The sequence below is a fragment of the Psammomys obesus genome, unplaced genomic scaffold (genome assembly GCF_907164565.1).
Source record: "Psammomys obesus unplaced genomic scaffold, mPsaObe1.curated_primary_1811, whole genome shotgun sequence".
Lineage (NCBI taxonomy): Eukaryota > Metazoa > Chordata > Mammalia > Rodentia > Muridae > Psammomys > Psammomys obesus.
The window spans coordinates 50905775-50933011 of record NW_026585644.1 but is presented as its reverse complement, the minus strand read 5'-3'; the positions used below and the strand labels follow the sequence as shown (position 1 = coordinate 50933011).

Here is a 27237-nt window from a genome sequence, read left to right as displayed (position 1 = left end):
TGGTTTTTCGTGTTTGAGGTGAGGTCTCAATAGGTAGTCCTGTGGCTCACAACGTAAATGAGAGGAGCTCTGACTTCACAGCCCCTTTGTGTCCATATTCTAACTGCTACAGGTCCCATTCGCCGTTAAATGGTTGGAGTGGGATGGGGTCAGTGGTAGAGCTACCTAACACACATACACCTACACACATGCCTCAGTCCAGGCCCAGAACTGAAGAGAGGAAATGGGTTTGTGGAGGAAGGTGTGAGATCACCAAAGGTTAGTTATGTGAAACTTTTTGGAATTCAGTGTAAAGGTAAAAACTGGAGAGTATTCATCTGCTATGTAGGCTTAGGCAGCAGGTAACCAAGGCAAGGAGATGAACAGAGATGAACAGAGATGAACAGAGATGAACAGAGGAGAGACACAACGAAGAGCAAATTCTGGAAACATTAATATTTCAGAATTGGTAAAAGGAGCAGATGAGCAGGAGACACCAAAGATAATGTGTAGACAGCTAGCAGGTGGGAATGAAGCAACTATCACCACCGTAGGCTTTGGAGAAGCTGTACTGGCCACTTACAGGGACACCTTAGCAGGGACAGCTTCAGAATAGAACACAATGGTCACGGGTACCAATTCCAAATTCGCTTTTCTGGGCCAGGTTTGTGAGTGTAGATATGAAGCTATGTCAGCAGAGGGCGCTAGAGAGGCTCAGCAAGGGGAAAGGATTGTTCCCTAGTTCTGAGGGATTACTGGGCTATGTGGCTTTCTCCAGCACGCTCAGTCCACAGCTTCTCAGAGTGCCTTCAACACCCACTGCTGCAATTTTATAGAATGCCTTTTTATTTTTCAATTTTTTTTTTCTTTTTGGAGAAAGGCAGCCCTTTGTCTGGCTGTCCTGGAGTTCAGTATATAGACAAAGCTGGCCTCAAACTCCAAGGTGAGACACTTGCTGTGAATAGCTTTCTCCCAGTACTTTAGACCTGGAGTCAGGAAACCTTTCCTGTCAAGGCTGAGACATCACTTAGCGTTGCACCGGTATCACACAGCACAAATGAACCATTGTAGCCATTTCATAAAGGTCTGTCTACACTTTATAACGTTCACGTCAAGTGGCATTCTTCTGGTTTTTCTCTGAAACATTTAAGAACACAGAGGTTTTAGTCACTTTTCTGTCAACATACAGAGGGAAGGGCCTACTGTGGCTCAAGTCCAACACGGTGGCAGGAACGGGGCAGCTGATCACATCAGTTGTGAGGGTTTTGACTGCTGCTGCACAGCCCGTTTTCCATGTGTACAGATTCAGAGTAAGGCTGTGTTTCTGTACAGTTCTACACAAAAGGTTCTTTCGCATCCTATGCTCTGTACTCACAAGAAGCTCCAGCTTGTGGTAAGCGTGTTTTATATCTTCTAGTGGTGCAAGCTACCCAGGGCTTCTCACATGCTAAGTACATACCACCACTGAACCCACCACCACCCCAACCAACCCCACTACCCCAGGTCCCAGAATGTTACTGATGTCCAAGGCCTCACTGTGTAGCCTGGAATCTGTCTATATAGCCTGTGCTATCCTCAAAACCAGTCATGCCTTAGTCTCCCAAGTGTTGAAATTACAGGCCTGAGCCACAACACAAGACTTATCAGAGATTTTTATGTTTGTTTTTTATTTCTTTCAGATGAGGTCTCGGATAGCCAGATAGCCAAGGCCAGCCATTGCCGAACTACATACATAGCAGAGGGTACCCCAAAAACCCAAATCCTCCTACATTACCTCCCAAGAGCTAGAATTACATGTTGTGCTCCTTGGAGGTACCAGAGCATTTAAACATCTATTACCTTATATATGTATATGCTAGAAAATTTGATTCAAACAAACTAAAAAACTCAGTTTAAAAATGTTTTATTTCATTACAAAAAGTTTATTATGTACAATACTCAGGTATGTAGAAAGGCAGCTTTAATCACAAAATGAGACTAGTCATCATCTTCTACTGTGGAATTTTTGTGGCCCACACTCTTCAATATCAAGCATAAATTATCTTAACTTTGCAGGCTAAGTTCTGAGTTCCACACCGGACCTGCATACATAAGACATTTCTCTAATTTAAGATTGCTAATGCCAATGTCAAGCTGCATGTATTTATGAGTACAAATTTCACTGTTACAAATATGTGACGTTAACTAACAAAACAGTAACCCTTTAAAGGTCTTCTTGTCTCGTGTCGATACATTTACAGTCTGAGTTCTTCTGCCAGTTGCCTCTCTGCTGGTTCCATCCTCAATCACGGAGGTTAGGCATTGAGCTCTCTGTGTATCTCACCCATCTCCTTTATCTGCAATAAAGCATGCACGAAAATGGAGGAAACCTTCAATTCTTTGTTTTGTTTTTTGGTGTTTCAAGACAATGTCCTGTTGGAAGGACCCTGTTTGGGGTTGCAGTCCTCCCAGTCCAGACAGCCATTCTGAAGGTGCAGGACCCCCTCTCCCCAGCAGGGCCTCCTGCTCTCTGCCTGACTTCATCTGGAGAGTGTCTCTAGACATAGATGCCCCTAACCACATTTGATATATGGCCTTTGGCACAGCTCCCTGCTAGCTCTCCCCTCCCTGCACCAATAGGATAATTGGGTACTGTGTTCCTGTTTATATGATAGGAGCATGCTGTTCAATGCAAATCAAGCATCCTTGAAGCGCTTAGTTTTAACCAATTACGCACACCTATCCTTGGAGCCCCCACCCACTCCCCAAGGGGTATACAGCCTTTGTTCTCTGGAATTAAAGTTGAACTAGCTCCATGAAGTGGTTCCTGGAGTGTTTGATCTCTGTTGTGCTCACAGCCTTCCAAGCTCTGTGCCTGTCGCGCACCACCACGCCTGGCTTAAATGATTGTTAAATTGTTTTAGACACAGAAACTCAGGTCAGCAGGATTCTACAAGACTCTACATATGTTGAAGCTAAAGCCAAGTTTCTACACAGCTTGTCTAAGCAGCAAAAAGCAGTAATGGACTGTGGAGAGACTCAGATTTAGGTAAAAGCTCATCCGAAGACTGTCCCTAAGACTGTAAAGTCTATAGAGCGAAGGACTTCAGTGTACCCATGCTCTGTCTTGGAAGGGACAGTGGTTACTTAAAGTAAGAACTCAACATAGCGCTTTCTCCACTTACCTCAGCCTTCTCATATTTTGCTGATTTCTTCCTTGTAGAAATAACCTGGAAAAAAAACAATTACTATTACTACTCAAACGAAAGTGGCCAAAATTAACATATGTGCTTTTTGAACAGATGTAAACACATGTGTACAAGTTTGGGGGTCTAAGAACTGGTCATATAGTACCAATTCTTTGAACAGCTATATCAACACCATAGGCACCTTCTGAAGCAAAAGTTTTAACTGAACAGAGAAATACCCCATATAGTCATTTATCCTCCATTCTCCAGATAATGAATACTCAGGTTACCCTTACAGATAACAAACATCAACACATAACCCTGAATATGCTTCTTGGTTTTTGTTGGTTGGTTCTTTCTTATTATTTTTATTTTATGTACACTTGGGTTTTGCCTGCATGCATGTCAATGTGAGTGTGAGATCGTGGAGTTACGGATGGTTGTGAGCTGCCAGGTGGGGGCTAAGAATTGAACCTGGGTTCTCTGGAAGAGCAGCCAGGCCCACGGTTGGTTAGTTCTTTAGAAACAGGCTCTTACTGCATAGTCCTAGCTGGCCTGGGACTCACTCTGGAGACTAGGCTGGTCTCAAACTCTGCTCTGCCTCTGTGGTGCTGGGATTAAAAGCAGGTGCTACCACATTCAATCAAGCTTCTTTACCAAAACTTCTGCTATGGTTTCTATGTGACAATTAGATTTCTGTCTGTTCTGTTTGCCACCTGACATTCCTCTTCTATAAACCATCTATCTTTTATTGAGGGGAGAGACCTGTTGTTTTAAGACAGGACTCTGCTTTTTATTTCTATTTTGTGTGTGTGTGTGTGTGTGTGTGTGTGTGTGTGTGTGTGTGTGTGAAAATGTGCTCATGCTCACATGTGTGTGGAGGAAGGAGAACAAGTCTCAGGGATCAGTTCTCGTTGCCACCAGTGTAGGGAAAAGTATAGACTCAGGAGCCCCAAGACCAAGTTCTCAGCACAAAGGAGATTGATTTATTTGCTCCAGAGGGACAGAGAGCAGAAAATAAAGAGACAAAGACAGCAGATAGCGGGAGAGGGAGAAGGGCACGAGGGAGAGGGAGAAAAGGGGCAAGGAGAGGGATGAGGGATACAAAGGACTGCCTTTAGATAGAGAGGAGACAGACATGGCCTATAGAAAAATGGCAGTTTATAAAGGTAAAGGAGGAAACCTGTGTCAGGACAAAGTGTTTAATTTTTACTTGGGCATGCTAATTAGGTTGAGTCAAAGAGAGCTTTTGATTGTCCAGATACTCTGATATCTGGATCTTGGTAATCAGCCTCAAGAGGAGGAAGTGGCCAAATAGGAAATAGACCTTGGTAGCTTTAACAAGGCAGAGGGAATGGGGGAAGGGCAAGGCCTACCAGAGCCAGGCCCACCATGCTCCAGCTAGCTGGAGTCCCTTCAACCAGGCCTGAGCGTAAGTGATCTGCCTGTTGCCAGCCCTGTTGTCATTCTTTTTGTAGGTTTATTCATCAGCTTGTAAGAATTCTTTACATGTTATGCATAATATCATTTTTATTTTATACATCATCAATATTTCCCCAGCTTGTTTTTCTTTTTCTTCTTTCTTTCTTTTCTTTCTTTCTTTCCTTCCTTCTTTCTTTTTTGGTTGTTGTTTTGTTTTTTGAGACAGGGTTTTTCTGTGTAGCCCTGCCTGTCCTGGACTCACTTTGTAGACCAGGCTGGCCTCGAACTCGCAGAGATCCTCCTGCCTGCCTCCCAGAGTGCTGGGATTACAGATGTGCACCACTGCACTTAGCTTTATTTCTATTTTTTACTTTATATTATCTTTGCCATGAAAATGTAATTTTTTTCTTTTGATGGAAGCCTAAAGCAACCAAACTCTCAATCCTCCTGCCTCAGGTTTTAGAGTTAGGACTTAGGACTGCAGGTATGAGCCACTAAGCCCATCTCAAAATGCTAAAATGTTTAATTTTAGTTGGGCATAGCAGCACATGCCTATAGTTCCAGCATCATAGGATGAGCAGTTGAACATAGGAATTCAACACCAGCCTGGGAAGAAAACACACACATGCTCAGAGCTTGCTGGCTGGCAAGCCAGTCTAACTGAAACATTGAATTCCAAGTTCAGTGAGAAATCTCAAAAATAAAGGTGGTTCAAGGCCAGTCTGGTCAACATGGTGAGTTCCAGGATAGCCAGGGCTATGTAAATAATTGAAAATAAATAAATAAAAATAGTAAAATAAAAAGATGGAGAGGCACACAGAAGACTCCCAATGTTGACCTCTGGCCTCCATACACAACCATGGCACACATGGGCAGTATACTCACAAACTCTTTTACACACAGTCACATACCATGAACACTATAACACACAAACAACAAAAACCGTGCTGGGGAGAAGCTAAAGTAATTCCAGCACAAACAATAGGACTAGAGTTCAGATCCCCAGAACCCACAAAAATGCAGGGTAAGTGTGAAAACAGACCTGAAATTCAGGCAAACTAGAAGGCAAAGATGAGATCCCCAGCCTTCGAGCAAGCTGGCTGGCCACCCTCACCATATCAGCCTGCTCTGGGTTTGATTGAGAGAGCCTGCCTTAAAGAGTAAAGCAGAAAGCCATTAACCCTGGGCCTCCATGCGCATTGGAATTCACGTGCATGGGCATTTGCACACAAATGTATCCCCACACATACACGCAAGCATACCACATACACAAACATGTAAGAAAGTAAATAAACAAGCAAATAAATAAAGGGTGTTTTCCTCTTGAAGCTCCTCCTACACTCAGAAGTTTTTCTCATTTTTTCTTTGTCTATGTTTCCACTGCTAAAAACAAAAATAAAACTGATATAAAAATTCACACACACACACACAGAGACTCACAGAAAAGGTCAGGTGTTAAGCTCACATCCTTAGGAGGCTGAGGCTTAAGAGTTTGAAGCTAACCAGAGCTACAGAGTTCAAAAAAGAGGGTGGGTGTAATGGTTAAATGAGAATGGCTCTCAAAGGCTCATATATTTGAAAGCTTGGTCCAAAGTTGGTGGAACTGTCTGATTGGGAAGGATTAGGAGGTATATCTCTATGCTTTGAGGTTTCAGAAGCCTCTGTTGTTCCCCGTTCTCTCTCTCTCTGCCTCGTGCTTGTGGATCAGATGTAAGCTCTCAGTTACTCTTCCTGCCTACTACAGTGCTCCGTACCATGATGGTCATGAACTTTAACTCTCTGGAACTTACAGGCGCCCCCAATAAACTCTTTCTTTGTAGGAGTTGCCATGGTCAGTGTTTTGTCATGCCAATAAAAAAGTAAGACAGTGCCGGGTGTGGTAGTCCACTCTTGTAACCCCAGCATTCTGGAAGCAGAAGCAGGCGCATCTCTGTGAGTTTGAGGCCAGCCTGGTCTACAAAGCGAGGACATCCAATGCCACACAGAGAAACCTTGTGTCAAAAAACAAAAGGACAGGAATGCTTGGATAGCTCAGTGGTAAGCGCTTGTCTAGCATGTCAGGCCCTAAAATCTAATCCCTAGGACCACAAAAATAAAGATAAATTTATATATTAATACATCCTTTTATAGAGTTTTATTTCATTTTTTTAAGACAGGGTTTCTTTCTCTGGGTGTCCCTGGCTGTCCTAGAACTCACTTTGCAGACCAGGATGGCTTCAAACTCATAGAGATCTGCCTGCCTCTGCCTCCCTAAGTGCTGGGATCACAAGCATGTGCTACCACATCTGGCTTCCCTTTATAGATTGCTTGCACCACACGGTTTCTCTTACTGCACTCTTAACTAATCTCTTCTGAAGTTATCTTCTTACATTGTACGCAGTCATTCATCTGGAATTCATGTTAGAACACAAGTGAATTGCCCAACTCTCTCCATGTTCCCTCACTCTGCGTGCCTGCCCCATGCACTTGGGTAACTCGGTCAACCCTGACAGGTATAAATAATATAGGCACTCAATGTTTGTGTTTATCAGATGGGAACCAGGTGTGGTAACAACACTGGACTGAAAATCAAGTCTCCACACACCTTTAAATCTATCTTTTTTCTTTATTTGGGTTTTCTGAGATAATGTCTTGCTATGTAACTCCAGCTGGCCTTAACATCTTTTTGTTTATTCTCCCCCAAGATTTGTCTGTTTTATTTTGTGTTTTTGGGACAGGGTTTCTCTGTGTAGCTGTGGCTCACTTTGTAGACTAGGCTGGCTTCAAACTCAAAGATCCATCCATCTGCCTCTGCCTCCCAAGCACTAGGATTAAAGGTGTGCGCCACCAGCGACACGCTCCCTCAAGATTTTTATTGATTTTGTTCTCTGTACAAGTGTGCTTGGTACCTATGGAGAACAGAAAGTGTCAAGTCCTTGGAACCTCGTTCCAGATGGTTGTGAAATCCCATGTGGGTTCTGGGAACCAAATCCGGGTCCTCTCCAAGAGCAACAAGTGTTCTTCACCACTGACGCCGTCCCTCCAGCCCCTGGCTTTAAAGCCTTGATTCTCCTGCCTCAGCTTCTCAGGGGTTTGGAATACAGAAGTATGCCACCGCTCTGCTCAAATAGATTCCTGAATTCAGATATACTGCTGAGACTACCTGTCACCAATCATCCCTAAGGTCCTAGCAGACTTCTTTAAATCTCTAAAACTTGCTTTCGCCTCCTGAGCCCTGGGATTACGGTATGTGCCACTGCACCCAGCACAAATTTGTTATTTGTTTAGAATCACTGCTACATGTACTACTTTTGACTGTTTTCTTGCTAACTTAAGGTCTGTGTTGTTTTGGGGCCAGGCATGTAGCTCAGTGGTAAAGTGCTGGCCTGGAATGCTTGGGGCCTGAGCTCAGTCTCCAGCACCACCAAAAACAAAAACAAAAAGGAAGCATTGTGTTGGCTATTGACATTTGTCTCCCAGTGCACATTTTGGGAGTTCTATTCTGCTGTGCTCTGGCCAACTTGCAGAGAGCTCACGGCTGCAAGATTCAGCTGCACAAGTTTTTCTCATGAGTAATCCTTTCTCGCTTCCAAAAGTGACTACTGTGTAAAGAGGAAACAGAAATGCAATCCAGTCCTTCACTAATGCTTTCAAACATGGACTTAAGGATTCTTCAGTGAGCCCTGACTTGTCTTGTACTCACCAGGACAACAATCCCTGCGATGATTGCCAGCGTCACCACCACAATGACAGCAATGATACCAGCTGTGAGGCCCTGCATTGAGAACTCAGGTGCCTTTTCATCTACATAGTAAATCAGAGTCTGACTGGGGTCCAGATCAAGTTGTTCTCCATTTATTCTCAGGTCCATTTTTTTAGAAGAATGGAACAAGGATTCTCCTTTCACCTACAAAGGAGAAAAACAATGGAAACAGTTTAAGACAGTCAGCCGAGGACACCAATAATCACATACCAACTGTATGCCAGAAGAAAACCTGCCAGACTGTTTCAATTATAACAATCTGATCCAGTAAACTTTAAAGCACTACCTATTACAGAAAAATGCCATACACAAAAGAAGAGAAGCCATGTACCTACCCTCCATATTAAAAAATAACACACAACCAATTTTGTTTCATCATTCTTCTACCCCTTTATCTCCCATGCCCAAAGTATTCTAAAGTAAATCTCAGAAGAAACATCTCACTATAATAAACTCATGTTTAGCCAGGTACGGTGTACAGCTATGTCCTAGAAGGCAGAAGCAGGAGGCCTGCCCTCTACCATGAATTCTAGGTCAACCTGGGCTACTGTATGATTGTCTCAAAACAAAGAGGAATAATGATAATAAGGAACAAACAATAAACAAAAATATGCTTATATAAAAAGTTGGCCTTGAACTCAGTCCTCCCACCTGGGAGTGCTAAGATTAAAGTGTTCTGGCACTTACATAAATGTTATAAAAATGGAGACTGACTTGACATCTCAGCAAGTTAACAGCATTTAAGAGGACTTGAGTTTTGTCCAAGAACCCACATTAGACAGCTCACAACTAACTGTAATCCAGGTACAGAGGATCCAATCGGCCTCTGGTCTCTGAAGGCACTTGCACTAACTAACATGCACACAGATACACAAACACACACACAGCTCTACACAGAATTTAAAAATTAGTCTCTAAAATGGAGACTGACTCCTACTCATAGATATTATTAGAATACTGGATAGAGGATATTTATACCAAGGTAGTAATTAACCAAAGTGAAAATAAGAATTGTAAGAAAAGAGAAGGCTAGCTGTAATAGCTTAAGAGTAGACTGTCTTCCCAGCATACCGGAATACATACTGGGTTCAATTCCTAACACAGCAAAGATTAAAATAGAAGAACTGGAGGGGCCTAGAGACTGGCAGGATGCTTACCTAGCATGTACAGGGTCCTGGGTTCAGTCCTTACAATGACATGAACTAGTCACAGTGACACACACTTGTAATCTAGCACTTGAGACTATTACATCACAGACCCCCCAGCTGCCCCTCCTTCCCCTAAGATAGCAGGCCAAGCATTTCTTAGCAGCTTTGGTTTCTATATTGGCTGCTAACAGGATTTGTGCTTCCTCATCTCTCTGCTCCTAACAAACAATGCTGATGCCTGAATACCCTCTCAACTTGCTTTGAGCTATGGCCAGGCTTCCCAGCCCCTGAGAAAGCTACAAAGAAAGGGTTTTCTCTGGCTCTCTCACTCATGAGTTGGCCTGCTCCCTACCTCCCTTTTAAGTCCCCTGACATGCAATTTTTCTATGCTTTAGGTTTATTTTTATTCTGTGTGTCGTCCCCCACCCAAGACAGGGCTTCTCTGTGTGTAGCCTTGGCTATCCTGGACTTGCTCTGTAGACCAGGCTGGCTTCAAACTCACAGAGATCCGCCTGCCTCTGCCTCCCAAGTGCTGGGATCAAAGGTGTGCACTACCATCCCCTGGCATATTTTTATTGTTCTTAATTTAATTTCAGTTGACAGCTGCCTCCTTGGCTTGCTGGGGATCAAATGGAGGTCCTCTGGAAGAACAGTATCCGCCCTTAACTCTGCTAAGCCAGCTCTCCAGCCCCACGTTACAGTTAATGTTTTTACAAAGTATATATATACACCATGGCCTCTGGAATGCTGCACTGTCCCTCATAAAGCTCTTTTAACTCATGGCCCTAGGACTGCATAGCCTTCCCTCCTTATAAAGCTCATCTTTGGAAGGGTAATTTCACATCATCTCCTTTTCCAAACTACTACTTTCTCTTTCTGTAAATAGGGTGCAGTACTTGGGAGATGGAAGCAGGAAGATCAGGAGTCAAAGACCACCCGATTGTACAAGAGCCCTTCTCAAAAAGGAACAAACCATGGGCAAGATGACACATCTTTAACCCCAGAACTCGGGAAGCAGAGATAAGCAGATCTCTGTGACTTCAGGAAGACCCTAGTCTATATATATCCTGAGTGCCAGGACAGCCGGGGATATTATTGAGATCCTGTCACAAACAAACAAACAAACAAACAAACAAACAAACAACAACAACAAAAGTATTAAGCTTAAAAAATTATGACTTATACTTACATCTTTTTCAAAATAATAAGCCACATCAGCTATGTCCACATCATCTTGAGTTTTCTGAGAAGAGTTTTGCATCAGATCAATAGTGATAACATTATTCTCATACTGGGAAGGAAAGTGAAAATACAAATTAATATAATTAAAATACATGAACATTTTGATTAACAGTCAGAATATTTATAATTTTGTTTTCTGTAATCTACACCCACCAGGAGCTCTTTCCATTAGTGAATTATTTATCACCAGTAATTGAAACATCTCTGAGAGGTCTTTCTCTAAGAGAATAAAATAACAATGCAAACAACTACTTTTTTCTAAGAGTTAAGGAAAGGGCTACCTAGGGATGATGGTTCTATCTACTAGAAAATGACCTGAAGGGGCTGGAGAGATGGCTCAGAGGTTAAGAGCACTAGCCACTCTTCCAGAGGTCATGAGTTCAATTCCCAGCAACCATCTATAATGAAATCTGATACCCTTTTCTGGCGTGCAGGTGTACAGGCAAAACACAAGACTGCATACATAATAAATAAATTAAAAAAAAAAGAACGACCTAGAATCACTTAGGAGTCTCAGTGAGGGACTATCTAGATTGGGTTGACGTGGGCAAGTCTGTGGAGATTATTACGTTAATTGAGAGGGGCCACACTGATTATGGGCTGCATCATTTCATAGGCTGGGGCCTGAATGAAGAAAAAGAAAGCTGTGCATTGCCTATGTGTACTCGGATCTTGACTGTGGATGTGGCTAGCTGCTTTAATGGCCATCACACAGTGAACATCACACAACAGACATCACACATTAAGTTCCTGCTGCAGTGACCTCCCACAATGAGACTCTAATCTGCAACTGTGAGCTAAAATAAGCCCTTTGGGGGCTGAAGACACGGCTCAGCAGTTAATAGCACTTGTTGCTCTTGCAGAGGACAGGGTTCAATTCCTAGCTGCTAACCACCTGTAACACCACCTCCAGGGGGGCAGTGCCCTTTTCTGGACTCCCAGGTGCCAGGCAAACAGCACGTGCTGCACACATACCCATGCAGGCAAAGCACTCAGAGAGGTCTAACAAACTTAATAAACCCTTTCTCCCCTACCCTCCTTTCTTCAGGGCAACAGGAAAGGACACCAAGATGCTGGGCAAGGATATGCTGAAGGCAGTCACAGAGAGGCCCCACAAGGCAAGCGCAGCATGCTTCAGGCATAAGAGATACTACCCACCCTCCAGACACCCTTAAGGGCAAACTGGGGCTTCCAAAATTGATGGAAGGAAAACTACCTGGATTCTAACTGTTAATAAAATTCATTTAGCTAGCGTTATAAATCACTGGCTGTCACCTGGGCAGCGGTGCTGCCTTTAGTCCCAGCACTGGGAGGCAGAGGCAGGTGGATCTGAGTTCCAGGCCAGCCTGGTCTACGAGTGAGTTCCAGGACATCCAGGCCTACACAGAGAAACCCTGTCTGAAGAGGACAGGAATCACTGACTGTCATTTATATCCAAACCATACTTCCCTAATCAACTTGCTGCTAAAGCTAGCTCATTTACAAAAAAAAAGAAAAAAAAAAAAGAAAAAAAAAACTTACCAGAATATTTTTGATAAATTTCGAACTCAGTTTGTATCGAGATGTGAATGCCTCCTGAAATGCACTGCAAATAATTTACAAGTGTTGTTTAAAAAAAAAAATTGTACCACACAATAATAGAATCTCTACTTTTTAAACAGATAGCTCACGGACTATAACTATTATGTATCTTATAATTATTTGTTACAATTATTATTGCTATTGTTTGTTTGTTTTTAAAGAGAGGGCCTCACTAGGTAGCCCTAGCTGACCTGGAATTTGGTATGGAATGGTAGCACGACTCTATAATTTTAATGTCATTTTACAACTATAATGGCAAGTGGTTCAAGCCTGCATCAGCTGCTAATCCTAGAGCTGTTGAGTGTTGGTCTGATTAGAAGCAGAACATTGACACAGTACCCACGTATCTGCCAACAGATTATTCATAAATTCCAGAAGAGAAAATGACTGCCCAATGGAGAAACCTGTCAGGTGTGGCTTATAAAGGGACAAAGGACTTCATGACCTTCCTATGTGAGCACGGGGCAAGACACAAGATCACTTATGTAGGCTTCCTGCCAAGGTGCATAAATACAAGAGTATGTATATAATCGATCACACTTACGTCTGCAAACTCTGAAGGTCGTAAGGGTTTTCTCTTTCTTTGTGTTTTAGTTCAATGATGATCCAACTGTAAGACAAAATGAAGTCAACTGTGTATAACTCAGTCTTTTATGCTGTTTTCCAAAGAGGCAAATATTCAAATTCCAAAATAGAATGAGAGCTAACAGGATGTATAAGGGTGGTAAATATGCCTCACATATCCTTCACAGAAAACCCACCAGAGGTAACACCGCTTCTGACATTGACCTGCTGGTGACAGCTACAACACACAAGGCCGGCTAAAGTCAAGGTTGAGTTGGCCATGCTGCGCCCCGTTCCGGAGGGCATGGTGGAGCAAACCTGCCCTGCAGGGGCAGAGGCAGGAGAAGGCCTGGCTTCAAGCCAAGCCAGGATTCTAGCATGAAACCATGTCGGAAAGAGAGGAGAGAGGGGGCGAGAGAGAGAGAAAGCACAGAAACAGACCAGGCCTGACACCTCTCCAGTTTCTTGTAGATTCCAACAGTCTTTTTTGCTTGAGTGGGCTTGTTTGTTGTCAGTAATCTCTCTCCCACCCTCCTCCACCATGCCAGAATGAACCCCAGCTTTTCTACCACTTATGTCTCCAGCACAAATAGCTCATTCTTAAAACCCAATAAATTATCAAATACAGTTTAAGACACTCATTTTCACTTAACTCTAATCCAGCTTCGAAATGGGGAACAGTGGTTAGTCGATGATGAAGGGAAATGCTGTCTAGTGAAGCACCATTTCTGTAAAACCCAAGAACCACCCCTCTACACAGGAAATTCATAAACCAGATCTGGAGATGTAATGCCACAGGGAAAACGTTTTAATTTAACACACAATCCCAGGCCAAAGATTATTTCATGTTCCTTCCGTTTCCCCACACTTTGTTACTTGTGGAGGAAAAAAAGCTTCAGGAGTAGATAATTTCCACAAAACACAGTTGGATTACAGCCAATAAAACTAACATAATTGGATCAGAACAAATAAAACTTAACTCAAAACTGGTGACACCAGTTTTATGAGGCATGGGCACAGGAGTGCACTTAGCACTCCATACCCTTTTCCTGTCTTTTTGTCTTGCTTGAAAGAGGATCTTGCGGGGTGTGGTGGCACACACACCCCAGGAGGCAGAGGCAGGTGGATCACTGAGACCAGCCTGGTCTCAAACTCACTATGTAGACAAAGCTATCCCTGACCTCCTCCTGTCTGCACCTCCAGAGTGCAAGATTCACAGTGTGCACCACCATGCCCAGCTTCTCCTAGTTTTTGAATTCCAAACCACCAATTCTTATTGCATAAGCAAAACTAAAATTAAACAGATGTGAACATCAGGAAAGCAACTGGCGGGCAGCTCACTCACTAGGTCCTCACTCGCTCAGAGCACGTGATTTCCGTGTCTTTGTCTGTCCGTCGGACGCCTGCAGTGTTCACACACCAGCACGTGGCTGTGCCGTTGCACTGCTTGGCTTTGAAGAGCCCTTGCTCATCACACTCAGGATCATACAGCCCATCATTGTTCTGGATTGCCCCATCCGGTTTCAGCCTCCTCCCAGACTTGCTGTGAGTCATTTCCGCCTTCATCACCAAACATTTGGATGCCACTGAAAGGAAAACGTAATGCCAAACTGAAAAATAACAACTGGTTCACGTGCACAGGGGAAAACCTTTTAATCTAACGTCATCCCAGGTCAAGGATTATTTCATGTTCCCTTCCATTTTCCTACACTTAATTACTTGCTGAAGAAACTTGAGCTGTCAGATAATTTTTACAAAATAACACAGATTAGAGCCATTAAAACTCAACTCAAGGTGCCTCAATTTAAAAAGTATCAAGATTAAATTTCCAGGCAGTAAGACTCTTCTACTTACGTTTGGAGCACAGGACAGTATTTTGTGTACCATAGGAAGTACACTGGCATTCACCATTCTCATTCAAAGAGCAGCTCGTTGCCAGCTTGTAGTTGTCACAGACACAGTCTAGAAAAGTTTTAAAAAGGGAAAAATTAGTTTAAAATGTAGTTACAACTGTCAGCTCATTCTGCCAATCATGCCTTTAAGAAGTGGGCTGGCTTGATGGCAGAAGTTTTTAGTTAGTGCCAGCACTCGGGAGGCCAAGGCAGGCATATCTCTAAGTTCGAGGCCAGCCTGGTCTACACAGTGAGTTCCAGGATAGCTAGCACTACACAGAGAAACCCTGTCTCAAAAAACAAAACAAACAAACAAAAAAACTCAAAAAATACCGGGGTGTAATGGTTTCATGCCTTTAATCTCAGCCCTTGAGAGGCAGACAGGGAGATTTCTTTGAGTTCAGAGCCAGCCTAGTCTCCACAGTGAGATCCAGAACAGCCAGGACTGTGTAGGTAAGAGACCCTGTCTCTAAAATAAAATAATTAAAATAAATAGATGAGAGGCAGGCACTCAGGAGGCAGAGGCAGGGGGGGAGTGAGTTTGAGGCCAGCCTGGTCTACAAAACAGTCCAGGATAGCCAGGACCACAAAGAGGAAACCCTCCCTGTCTCAAAAAACAGATAGATGACAGACAGACAAATAGATATAAATAAACAAATAAATAAATAAATGTTAAGGGTAAAATTTTTAAAAATCAAACAAAAAATGTAGCCCTGAATGTAAAAATATAAGTGTGAATGTCTCACACTTGCCAGTTTGTAACATTATAAAGTCTAATTAATGAGTTGCCACTTCCAATCTTCGTGTGTTGTTCATTTTCAGGGGAGAACTTCGTTTTAGGCAGAGTGAATTAAGCTCTGAATTAACAAAATGTAACCAAGAACTCCCCACAGTGGGAGGGGCTCCAAGGGAAGAATCCTTTGGGGTTTTCCTCACAGTGCTAAGGATAGAGCGCAGGGCTGTACTCAGGCTAGCTTGGCCCCTCCCAAGGAGCTACACCTTTGGCCCGTACTTATTTACTAGGGAGCAGGGGCACTGGCTGGTAGGCTAGAGCTCAGAGGATAAACCTGTAGGGTTCTTGCCCTCTTCCCACTGCACGGGATTAAACTCTGGTCATCTGGCTGACTGACAAGTACATTTCCTCACTGAGCCATTTCACCGACCCAAACTGGAGGATTCTCTGCCTTCAGCCTCCTGAGTGCTGAGGTGTTGATTCCTACCCATGGGCAACTGTGTAACTGTTGCTGGTTTTGCTTTTAATTTTATTTATCTGTTATTTCCTTTTGAGCAGGGTCTTGCTGTAAGCCAGCTTAGCCTCTGGCTGGCCTGGAACTTTATGTGTAGTAGACCGGGTCTTCTTCAACCAGAGATGTACCTGCCAGGTGCTGAGCAGGAGCGCTGGGACTAAAGGCTTGCACCACTAGCCTAGCCCAGAAACAAAGTTTTAAATACAGCCCTCTAAAGACCTTATCAGCCTTGCCTCTGGGCTGCTAGGCTTTGTTGCTGGTTTGTTTGTTTGTTTGTTTGTTTTTTTAAGCTAACTTCCTGCATTTATCTATACATTTTGTGGATGCACACATGCATACACAGTGGCCAACGTTCAAATGTGGAAGTCAGACACCGACCTGGGGAATCCACTCTCCCCTTCTACCTTCGGCTCTTGGGAATTAATGCAGGAGTAACTTTACCCATTGAGCCATTAATGTCCCTGTCATGAAATAATTTTTTCCCTTCCTTCTTCCCTCAGTTTCTTCCTCTCCCTCCTTCCCTTCTCCCCTTTCTGGAAGAATCTTATTTTACAGCGTGTCTCTATTGCCCTTCTGCCTCAACTTCCTAAGTGCCGGGCTTGCAGATTGGGGCTGCCACACCTGGCTGCTCCTCTCGCTCTCCGGTGTCTCCCTCCTTTCCTCCTGTTACACACTTGTCTGCTAGTCATTTTATCTTTCCCCCAAAAAGTCAACAACTCCAGTTCTACAATTTATAGATCCTCCCTTTGCCCAGTTTTCCTAAAGATTGGCTGCCTTGCAAGGGCCCAATAAGTATCTATTTAATCTTCTCATTAACCAGGGTTTCCTTTAGCCCAGGCTGGCCTCCATTGCCACACCAGGCTGAAGATGACCTTGAATTCCACTTCCTACTGCTGGGGTTGGTTTATGGGGTGCTGGGGAACCAAGCCTAGGGTTTAATAGGCAAGCACTCTACAGCCCTCCATCTACGATTTAGCCCAGGACTGAGGTAAGGAAAGAAAAATATAAATCGATTAAACTGCATTACTTACAGCATAATTAATTAATACAGGCCAAGTCTGCTACTAGAGAATGAAATCCTTCCCAGAAAACAAAATCTAAGTTACACTTAACTTAAAAATTGAAGAAACAAAAAGAAAGAAAATTCTTTCCGGAGTGCTTCGTTCAATTCTCTCCACTTTCAGACACCATCTTAGAAATAAATCAAAAGTCACAGCAAACTCTATAGTAACTAGGATCCAACTCCATGTCCTTCTCTCTACAGAGGGTACAGATCACTGTTTAAGTATGGTTTTCTTAAAGACAGAAACTAGGGCGACCCGGTGGCTCCGGAGAGAAAAGGCCTGGGACCACCTGAGTTTTATTCTCAGGATCGACATGGTGGAAGAACTGACTTGTGTAAACCACAAGCAAATAATTTTAAAACTAAAAGCCCAAAAGAAGTAGAACACTTCCTTTATGAATGTTGGAAAGTTCACTAAATAAATCTACCTGTATCCAGAAAACACAAATATGCACAAATTTTAATCAAAGAATTCTCAGAGTGTAAAGATTACGCGACTATTTTAGAAAGGTCCTTACAGTTTATCTTTGTATCTGTCCTCCCTACAATAAACACGGCATTAGTCATGATTCTTAGAAAAGAGCAAACACACCTCCGGCCTGTTGGTCCCAGAAGGCCGGCCTCCGACGCGCAGGTGCATAGCGGCCTCTGGGGAGCTACCTGTCTCCTCCCGGAGCCCACATCCGGGGACCGTCGCAGGTACGGAGGAAGGGGGGCAGGTCGCGGCGACAAAGGCCCGCGCTTTGGAACTTGGAACCCCAAGCCGGAGCCGCTAGAACGCGGGCGGTGGCCGCCCCGTCTCCCTGCCCCGCGCCCCCGGCAGGCACACCACACCGCCGCCTCATCCCGGCACACGCGCGGCCCGCACCATCGGGTCTCGGGACCAGAAAGCGGAACCTCGCCGTCCCCCGCCCGACGCGACCTACACCTCCGCCCCAGGAGCGCGCCTCACCTTTCTGAGCCGCTGCCGGCGTCGCCGCGATCGCCGCGAGCAGGAGCCCGAACGCGAGGGCCTGGGGGCGCGCCATGCTACGCGCGGAGCGGCGGGGACGGCTCCGGGGACGGACGCGCAGCGCAGTGACCGAGGGGCCGAGCGCTCTGGGCGCGCAGCGAGGCGGGAGCGGACCTGCAGACCTGCCGCCCGGCGGCCACGCCCCTCGGAGGCCACGCCCCGGCCCTCGCGCGCCCCGCTGCCCGCCCCCTCTCTAGGTGTGCACTTCCCGGGGGCCCCAGCTCCGGGGACTGGACTCGGTGTCGCCGACGTGAGCACGAGCCTGGACGAGAAAGCCCGAGGAGATCCCAAGTTAAACCGAGAACCTCATGGACCAAAGACGGGGCAGACACTGTGCCATATGCCTGGCAGGGTGCTTTCCAGTACTTTCTCAAACTTTTTAAGGTTATTTTTGTGTGTACGAATGTTGCGCCTGCAGGTGTGTGCACCACGCGCGTGCCTGTGCCCGCGGAACTGGGGTTCCGGGGGGCTGCGAGCCGCCGTGTGAGGGCTGGGAATGGAACCGGGTCGTCGGCTGGAGCGGTGGGTCTCCACCTTCCCAGCGCTGCGACCCTTTAATACAGTTCCTCGCATTGTGGTGACGCCACCCCGCAACCATAAAGTTATTTTCGCAGCTAGTTAGTAACTGCAGTGAATCGTAATATAAACGTTTTCCCATGTTCGTAGGTGACCCAAAGGGGTCGCGCCTCAGAGGTTGAGAACCACAGCTAGAGAAACAAGCGCTCTGAACCGCTCAGCCATCTCTTCGGCCCCACCGTTTTTTGAAACTAAAGGACTTGTTTTTATTACCATATATTTTAATTATTTCTTTAACCTTCGAGACTATGATGGAGTTACATCACCCCCCTTCCTTCTCATAAACCCTACCCTATATCCCTCCCCCTGCCCTCTTTCAGATTCATGGGGCTCCTGACTCATATATTAAAAAACGGTGTTGATAAGACCGGGCTTGGTATTGCACGTCATTAATCCTAGCACTTAACGGAGGCGAAGAAGGCAGGCCTTTATGAGTTCGAGGCCAGCTTGACCTAAAAAGAGAGTTCCAGGAAGTACAGCCGGAACTGCACAGAGAAACCCTGACTCAAAAAAAAGGCAGGAAAAATCCTCAAGGGAAACATCAAGCAACAGGAGACCATCTCAGGCACAACACAGAATCAGCCAGGAAAAAACCGCTTATTAAAGCAGGTGAGGAAACACAGTAAACACACAAAAAGAACCTCTGTAAAGCAGAGAACTGGAGAGCACAAAGTCCTGCTTTCTCTTCCAGGGCTGGCTTTTATAGATATTTGTGTATGGGGAGAGGAGGGGCGGGAAGGAACAGGGGAAGATCTTCATCCCCTAATTTGGGTTGGTCAGTTTGAACAAAGACGGAGAGACTGATAGGCCCGGAACATTGAGGTAAACCGTCCTGATCCAGTCTTGAACTTGTCAGACCGGTCCAGCGGCCGGGGGGCCCTCCTGGCGGGAGAAAAGGCAGGCCAGGCCTCTCGCAGCAGACAGGCTTTTGTCTCAAGCCAGAAAGGTGATGGAGAAGCTGCATGTTTGCTGTCCTCACTAGCTTTTTGTGGCCCTCTCCCTAAAAGTCTGCCTGTCAGGCATATCCTAGCCTCTAGTTCCTCACTGTGAACCTGATGGCCTAAATTCAGTCCCTGGGATCCACAGGGTAGAAGGAGCGAGCCAACCCCTTAATTAACCCCTAGTTAATCCTCTGACCTCCATTCTCACGAAGTGGCATGACACGCCTCACTAAAATGAAAAAAAAAAAAAGGAAAAAAAAGGTTTTTAAAGAAAACTTTCAGCTAGCTATAGCTATATAGAGCATGAATAGAATTTTGGATACAGTATTCTTTACAGCATTTCAAGAATAGCCTGTAACTCCACTATTCTAGTCTCTAAATCAACTTGCAACCCAGAAAAGGCTGTGCACATTTCCAGCCCTCAGGGGATCCCGATCAGTTAGAAGAGTGTTTGTTGAACAAGCTTAAGAACCTGGGTTTGAAAAACTCCAGCATTTCATAAACTGGGCTTGGTGGCTCAGGCCTATATTACCAGCACTGGGAAGGTATAGACAATCAGAAGTTCAAGGCCATCCTCAGCTAGTGGTTGGGATCCAGCCTGGGCTATCTTGAGACACTGTCCCAAAAGACAAAATAGGAACAGTGCACACCTTTAATCCAAGGGCTCAGCAGGCAGAGGCCAGTGAAGATCTGAATGTGAGGCCAGCCTGGTCTACATATTGTGCTCCAGGACAGCCTGGACTCCATAGAGAGACCCTGCCTCGAAAACAGACAAGCTAGGAGGAGTCTCTTATGCAAGAGTAGACAGCCGCTGAGGCAGCTGCCCTTGCTGGAACAGTTATGTGCAGACTTCTCTATTTCATCACTGGTATGTGAGAAAGATCAAGTGGGTGACTGCTTGCTTTTTTTTTTTTAAGAGTATTTTTAAAAAATATTTTATATGTATGGATGTATTGCCCACATGTATGTCTGTGTATTGCATGCATGCAGTGCCCACACAAGCAAAAATAGAGTATTGATGCTCTGGAACTGGACTAGTGGGTGCCAGGAACTGAACCCCCATCTTCTGGAAGAGTAGGGAGGGCTCTTAACCACTGAGCCATCTCGCTAGCCGCAGTGCCTTTCTAGCATCTTTGCAGCCCTCCTCCCCTTTCTCCCAGGCTGGGATACAGTCATGTGCCATGACACTTTGCATGATCCTTTTTATATTAACGTATTTTTACAGCTGAGAAAATGGTGTGAGCATGGGGAAGAATGGACTTGTTACGTAGCCGTAGCCGGAAGAGATACAAATACAGCCTTGAAAGTTTCCCCATTGAGTTATCAATACCAAGACATTAGCATTGGTTCAGTCTGACTTACTAAACTACAGCTTTTATTTAGAACTCCCCAGTGTTCTGTTTTGCTTTGAACTATTGTTTTGTTTGTTTGTTTGTTTTTCCCCTCTCCCTGTGTCGGGGTAGAAATAAAGGCCTATTTAAGGGAAACTTCTAATCAAGAGAATGAGTGGCCTGGGACGGGTCAATCACATGGCTAACGGATCCCCTTAGGAAGGTGGTTCACCTTAGGCCTCGTTAAGCAGGGAGATGGAATAATTAGTCCTGTAATGAGATGTGCTTTTCCTTCCCAGAATTTCCTCTCCTAGGGCAGTCCAAACTAGCTGAGCAGCCAAGAAGTTTTTCCTTTCTCTTCTTTCTGTCTTCCTTTCTGGTGCCGGCACCAGAACTATGTTTTTCATGATACTTGGGGTTTCCTTATTCTGTCTCTGAAGTCCCCTCCCACCTTGTGGCTCCTGCTACCATGGAGCTGGCTTCTCCACTGGCCTGACTCCAGAGGCATAGCTTTTTCTACTCTTCTCTCTCTGTGACTTTGAGGCCAGCCTGGTCTACAAAGTGAGTTCCAGGACACCCAGGGCTACACAGAGAAATCCTGTCTTGAAAACCAAAACCGGACAGACAAAAAAAGCAAAACAAAAAGCATGAACCACCATGACCCTTCCTGCGGCTGGAGAGTAGGCGAATGGTTTTGCACATGCTAGGCAGTTTCTCTACTTATGTATTAGTTGTTGTATCACCGTCATCTCCAATCCACGGGCTCAGTTTTTTTCCTATCCTTTCCTGATCTTGACATTTTTGAACAGTGCTGGTCAGGCGTCTTAGACACTTCCTCAGCTGAGGTCTGTCTCCTGTTTTCCCATAAGTGGGTTGACGTAATGGGTTGTGGGGGATGCCACGAAGGTGTTATGCCCATATCAGCAGGCGTGTGATATCATTACAGTTTATTACTGCTGATGTTAACCTCCATCATGATGTGGAATCAATATTAGACTCTAGAGGGCTTCTCTACCCCAGCTCATTCCCAAATGATCGAGACAGAGACTTCTTACTTATAAAAGCTTTAGAGCACAATAACTGGGCAGATTCAACCCTCCAGGCTATTTTGCTATTTCCCAGTTACACGGCCCAAGTTACTCGCCATGATTGTTCCTGCCTGGGCTGCTTCTGTGCCATCAGGCCAGCCTTCATGGTCCATACTGCCCCATGGCAACTTCCTTCTCTCCGGCTTCTCTCTCCCTCCTCCTAGCCTCAAGGTCCTTCTGAAACCCCAAGCTTCTCCCCCCATACACTTCAGTAGAAGTGAGTGCCTCATATACTATGGTTTCTCTTCAGAGCATATAAATCTTTCATCTTTTACTAAAGATTTCTGTGAACAGCATCAATTCCCAATCTTAACCCAATGTTCTGAGGTCTTGAAATAGACCTAAAATCTCTGCACAGATGTAGCCCATGGCAGCTCAGTCTCCAAGTGGCTTCCCTAGTGAGAACAGGGGCTGTCTTTAACACGAACTCAGCTCCTCCTGATGGGAAGCAGCCTTAGCAGGCCACAGAGGAAGACAGTGCAGCCAGTCCTGATGAGACCTGATTGACTAGGGTCAGTTGGAAAGGAGTAGGACCGCCCCTATCAGTGGACTGGGGAAGGGGCTTGGGAGGAGAAGAGGGAGGGAGGATGGGATTGGGAAGGGATGAGAGAGGAGGCCACAGCTGGGATACAAAGTGAAAAATTGTAATAAATTTTAAAAGTTAAGAAAAAAAGGAAAAAAGAGAAAGGAAGAGAAGAAGAAAGGTTAGGGACTGAGAGTGTGGCCCACTGGTCTAAGGCACGCGCAAGGTTTTGTTTTGTTTATTTTTCCCAGCAACACACACACACACACACACACACACACACACACAATGAGTCACCAAGTGTAGCCTGAGGGGAGGAAAATTAAACAACATCTGTTGAAGCGAGAGGTATTTAAAAATTTGTAGCCAGGCGGTGGCGGTGCACTCTTTTAATCCCAGCACTTGGGAGACAGAGGCAGGTGGATCTCTATGAGTTCAAGACCAGCCTGGTCTACAAAGGGAGTCCAGGATAGCCAAGTCTACACAGAGAAACCCTGTCTCAATAAATAAATAAATAAATAAATAAATAAATAAATAAATAAATAAATTGTGATGGAGACTGGGGAGATAGCTGAGTTGGTGAAGTGTTTGCCACGCTTTACTTCCATCCCAGCACACATAAAGCCAGATGTGGAAGTATACACTTGGAATCCCAGCACTACACAGCAGCAGACACAGTAAAAGCCCTGCACTCTCTGGCTAGCCGACCTGGCTAACTGGCTAACAGGTCCTCATCAGACACTCTGTCTTAAAAAAACAAACAAACAAAACAAAACAAAACAAACAGGACAGAAACTAGAGCCGTTAAGAGTGCTTACGCTCAGCCTGGGTGTGGCTCCCATCAGCCATTTCAGCACTGGGAACTGCCTGTAAACCCAGTATCACGGAATGACACATCTTACAAAAACTCATTTAGCATACATACATACATACATACATACATACATACATGCATACATATATACCACACATACATACAAAGAAAAAATAAAGAAATAAGCTGCTGTGGTACATTCCTTTAATCACAACACTTGGGAGATAGAGGTGGGAGGATCTGAGGCCAGCCTAGTCTGTACAGCGAGTTCCAGGCCATGCTGGACTACACAGTGAGACCCTGTCTCAAAACAAATAAGGCAAGAAATAGATAGATAGATAGATAGATAGATAGATAGATAGATAGATAGATAGGTGAATTAAAACAAGAAGATGGTACCTGAAGAGAAATGATACTCAAGGTTGTCCTTCTGCCTGCACATATGTGCACCCTGCCACACACAAAGAACTGTATATGTTAAAACCACCAGAGTTACAAACACCCTTCAGATCTTTCTTTTTTAAGATTTATTGTTATTTTATGTGTATTGAGTTTTACCTGCATATATATGCAAATGTACCAGTGAATGTAGTGTGCCCAGAGGCCAGAATAGACATTGGATTCCTTGGATCTAGGGTTCCTGATGGTTATAGCTGTTATGTGGTGCTGGGAATCGAGCCCAGCTCCTCCACAAGAGCAGCTGAGGCTCTGAATCACTGAGCTATCTCACCAGCCCTCAGTGATGGAGATGTTTTGAGGCTAGTAGATAACCTGCTGTTCCTCAAAGACTTGTAGCACGGAAGGCGCAGGTGTGTGTGTCTGTGTGCGCAGTGTTCGCTGTAGAGTAGGTGTGTGCAGAGTTCACTGGAGAATGGAAGGCGAGTGGGAGGACGGTGCAGCAATGCCAGGCTCCGCAGTGTGCAGTGTTTGCTGGAGGTGCAGGGCTCTCACCTCCAGGGGAAAGCCATCATCTGCATTGCGCGGGTGACACTAACCGCTGCCCAGGTGCAGCCTGTGACTGTGGTGTCATCTGTGTCAGTGGGCCGATATGACAGAAAAGGAAGGAAAAGAGAGTTGAGGGAGGTTTTTGAAAAAGCAGGATGGAACGTTGGGTCTTAGCACATGGGCAGGGTTTGTAAGGAAGATACAAGAGGCGAACAGTTGTGAGAAGAGGCTGAAGAACAGTGACAGGGTTTTTTGATTTGTTTCACTGAATCAAGGTCTCACCCTGTAGCCCACGCTGAGCTGGAACTCACTATGGCCCCAGATGGAACCCTGCTGTCTCTGCCTCCAGTGCTGGGGTCTCAGGCGTTGGCCCCATCCCCTGCTCAGTGGGTACTTTTGAAAGATGAGCCAGAAGGATAGAAAGTGAGCTCAGGGGGCTGCAAAGGGATTTTGTGTCTGTATTTGATGGGGAAATTAAAGAAATATTTGGGAATAGCCAGCAGAAAGTTTTCTCCAGCTGGGTGGTCACACAATTATAATCCCAACATTTAGGCGGCTGAGGCAGGAGGACTGCCATGAGTTTAAGGCCAGCTTGGTCTACCTGGGAAGACCATATCTCAAAAGAAGGAAGAGGAGACAGAAGAGGATGGTGACAAAAAGGATAGATAGCTTCTGGCTTGTGACACCTGTGGTGTCAGAAAAAGGTAAAAACAGCTTCAAAGCACTTTCCTAACTTGGGTTAGGTAAGTATGGTGGTGCCAGATCCGGAGTTACCAAAGGCTCAGTGGAAATTTGGGAGGGGAGGAAAGAGGGTTTTGATGGGTTGGATTAGAAATGATTCTCAACCTGTTGTGGGTCACAACTCCTTTGGGAGGGGCCACCTTTTTATATCAGATATTTACAATTCATAACAGTAGCAAAATTAGAGTTATGAAGAAGCAAAGAAATAATTTTATGTTCACCATAACATGAGGAGCTGTATTAAAGGGTCGCAGCAGCCGGAAGGTTGAGAGCCACTGGGAGATAGAACTAGATTAGATATGCAATACTGGTATTGGCTAACTAGAGGACCCTCTGGAAGTGGCTAAAGCAAGAAGAAATTAGTGGATTAGTGTGAAGGGCTTTTGGAGGGAGATGGCAAATCTGCTTCAAATGGGGGAACTTTCAAAAGTTGGTCTGAAGTTTAGATGTTTATTCTCTGCTGCAGAGCACCATGCTGGTGGCATTTAAGAGGGGCAGAAGTGCTTTCTGGGAGCATAGTGTACATAGAGTACTGTGGGGGCGGCTGGTTAGGGCTTCACTTCAGCGAGGGCTAGAATGGTTGAGTCATGTCACTAAGAACAATTTATTAGAGCTGGGTGTAACTCACACCTGTGATCCCAGCACTCAGGAAGGCAGAGGCAGGCAGATCTCAGTGAGTTGAAGGCCAGCCTGGTCTATATATGAGTCCCAGAACAGCCAGGGCGACATAGTGAGACCCTGTTTTGAAAAAACAAACAAACAGAGGAACGATTTATTGAAGCCAGATGTGTCAGAGCAATCCTTTAAGCGTCTCTATACTTAAGAGGCAGAGACAGAGACAGGTGGATCTTTGAGTTTCAGGCCAGCCAGAGCTACATAGTAAGATCCTGTTTCAAAATAACAAAACAATTATTTATTGACCATTTATTCACTTGGTGTGTAATTTAACTCTTCAATACTGTAAAAAGGATTCAGTGTCAGCCTAACAAGAGGCTTAGTGGGGAGGGGGGGTGTTTTTGTACATTGTGTAAAGATTACCCCGTATATATTAAAATGCAGATATGATTCAGGCCTGACTTTGACATTGTCATTTTTTGTTTTGTTTTTTGTTTTTTTCAATACAGGGTTTCTCTGTGTAACCTTGGCTGTCCTGAACTCACTTTGTAGGTCAGGCTGGCCTTGAACTCATAGCAATCCACTTGCCTTTGTCTCCCTGAGTGCTGGGATTAAAGGCATGCACCACCACTCCTGGCTTCTCCACCATTTTTTGACTGGTCAAATAAAGAGCGTAACAGGCAATATCTGGGCAGGAGAGGATAAGGTGGGACTTCTGAGCCCAGTGAGAGGGTCTTAGGTGGGGATGAGAGGCGGGGAGGAGTCACAGATGAAGAAGCCGCCAGTGCGAGACTAAGGGCCACGTGGCTGGGAAGTAAGCCAGGCCACTGTTGGTGGGTTAGAATAGCTGAGTATCTGCCCAGATATACTGCCTGAAGCTTTTAATAAATGTAAAGGTCTCATTATTTAAAGCAAGGGAGAGCAGAGAAAAAGACTTGCATTTTACAAGGAGGATAATGAATCTGAGGCCTCCCTATGATTCCTAATTAAAAAAAAAAAAAAAAAAGTGGGGGAGAAAAAGGGAGAGGCTGGAACAACCTTTAAGAACTCTTGTTGCTCTTCCAGAGGATCCAAGTTCCTAAGGCCCACATGGTGGTTCACAACCATCTCTAACTTTGGTTCTAGGGGATCTGAACCAAAGAGGTACACACATGGGCCACATCCATACATGCAGGTGAAACACTCATACACATAAAATAAGCTTTAAGAAAAACAAACAAACAAACAAACAAACAAACAAGAGGTGGTCCTTTGAGCCAGAGACTGCTCTGACTTAGAGAGAAGGAAGTAAGAGTGTGGCAAACAGAAGTGGACCTTCACCTTTGCCTTATCGGGATCAGAGAGGGTGGGTCTTTATGAGGGCCATTTACAGTGTGTACCCTGGAGAGACCCGGAGCTCCTCAGTCATGGCGGCGTTCATGTTTAATGTCCTTGCTGCCATGCATATCTAGGTAACTACAAGGAAGTTGTCTCTCTCATAGCCAAGCAGCAACAAACAGCTGTCGCCATGGCTTCTTCTGAAGCTGGATGAGAGCTCATGTGCTGGCTGTTTGCTAGCCATGATAGAAGACAAGAAAGCTAGAACTCAGGGTTTGATGACTGTC

The 27237-nt window shown here is 45.0% G+C and overlaps 1 protein-coding gene and 1 non-coding gene across 2 annotated transcripts; one reads left to right on the top strand and one right to left on the bottom strand.

Moving 5' to 3' along the window:
* Positions 1 to 1866: 1866 nt before the first annotated feature.
* Positions 1867 to 18156, bottom strand: Epcam (epithelial cell adhesion molecule). The gene is made up of 9 exons (XM_055619452.1): positions 18000 to 18156; positions 14700 to 14807; positions 14191 to 14431; positions 12826 to 12891; positions 12222 to 12285; positions 10648 to 10749; positions 8251 to 8454; positions 3144 to 3188; positions 1867 to 2315 (listed from the first exon to the last, which is right to left on the bottom strand). Exons 1-9 carry the CDS (start codon positions 18073 to 18075, stop codon positions 2274 to 2276), a joined length of 948 nt encoding a protein of 315 aa, XP_055475427.1. The 5' UTR covers positions 18076 to 18156; the 3' UTR covers positions 1867 to 2273.
* A 4069-nt stretch (positions 18157 to 22225) lies between these two features.
* LOC129691532 (U5 spliceosomal RNA) lies at positions 22226 to 22339 on the top strand. The gene has a single exon (XR_008722476.1). It is a non-coding gene; the product is annotated as a U5 spliceosomal RNA (small nuclear RNA).
* Positions 22340 to 27237: the final 4898 nt, after the last annotated feature.

Bases quoted from the DNA above. Each gene is read 5' to 3' on its own strand.
- Epcam (XM_055619452.1), bottom strand. From the start codon at position 18,075: ATGGCGCGCCCCCAGGCCCTCGCGTTCGGGCTCCTGCTCGCGGCGATC. The intron at 14,432-14,699 runs GTAAGTAGAAGA...TTTTCCTTTCAG, and splicing joins TACTGTCCTGTGCTCCAAAC to TGGCATCCAAATGTTTGGTG. The intron at 2,316-3,143 runs GTAAGTGGAGAA...GCTTTATTGCAG, and splicing joins CAAAATATGAGAAGGCTGAG to ATAAAGGAGATGGGTGAGAT.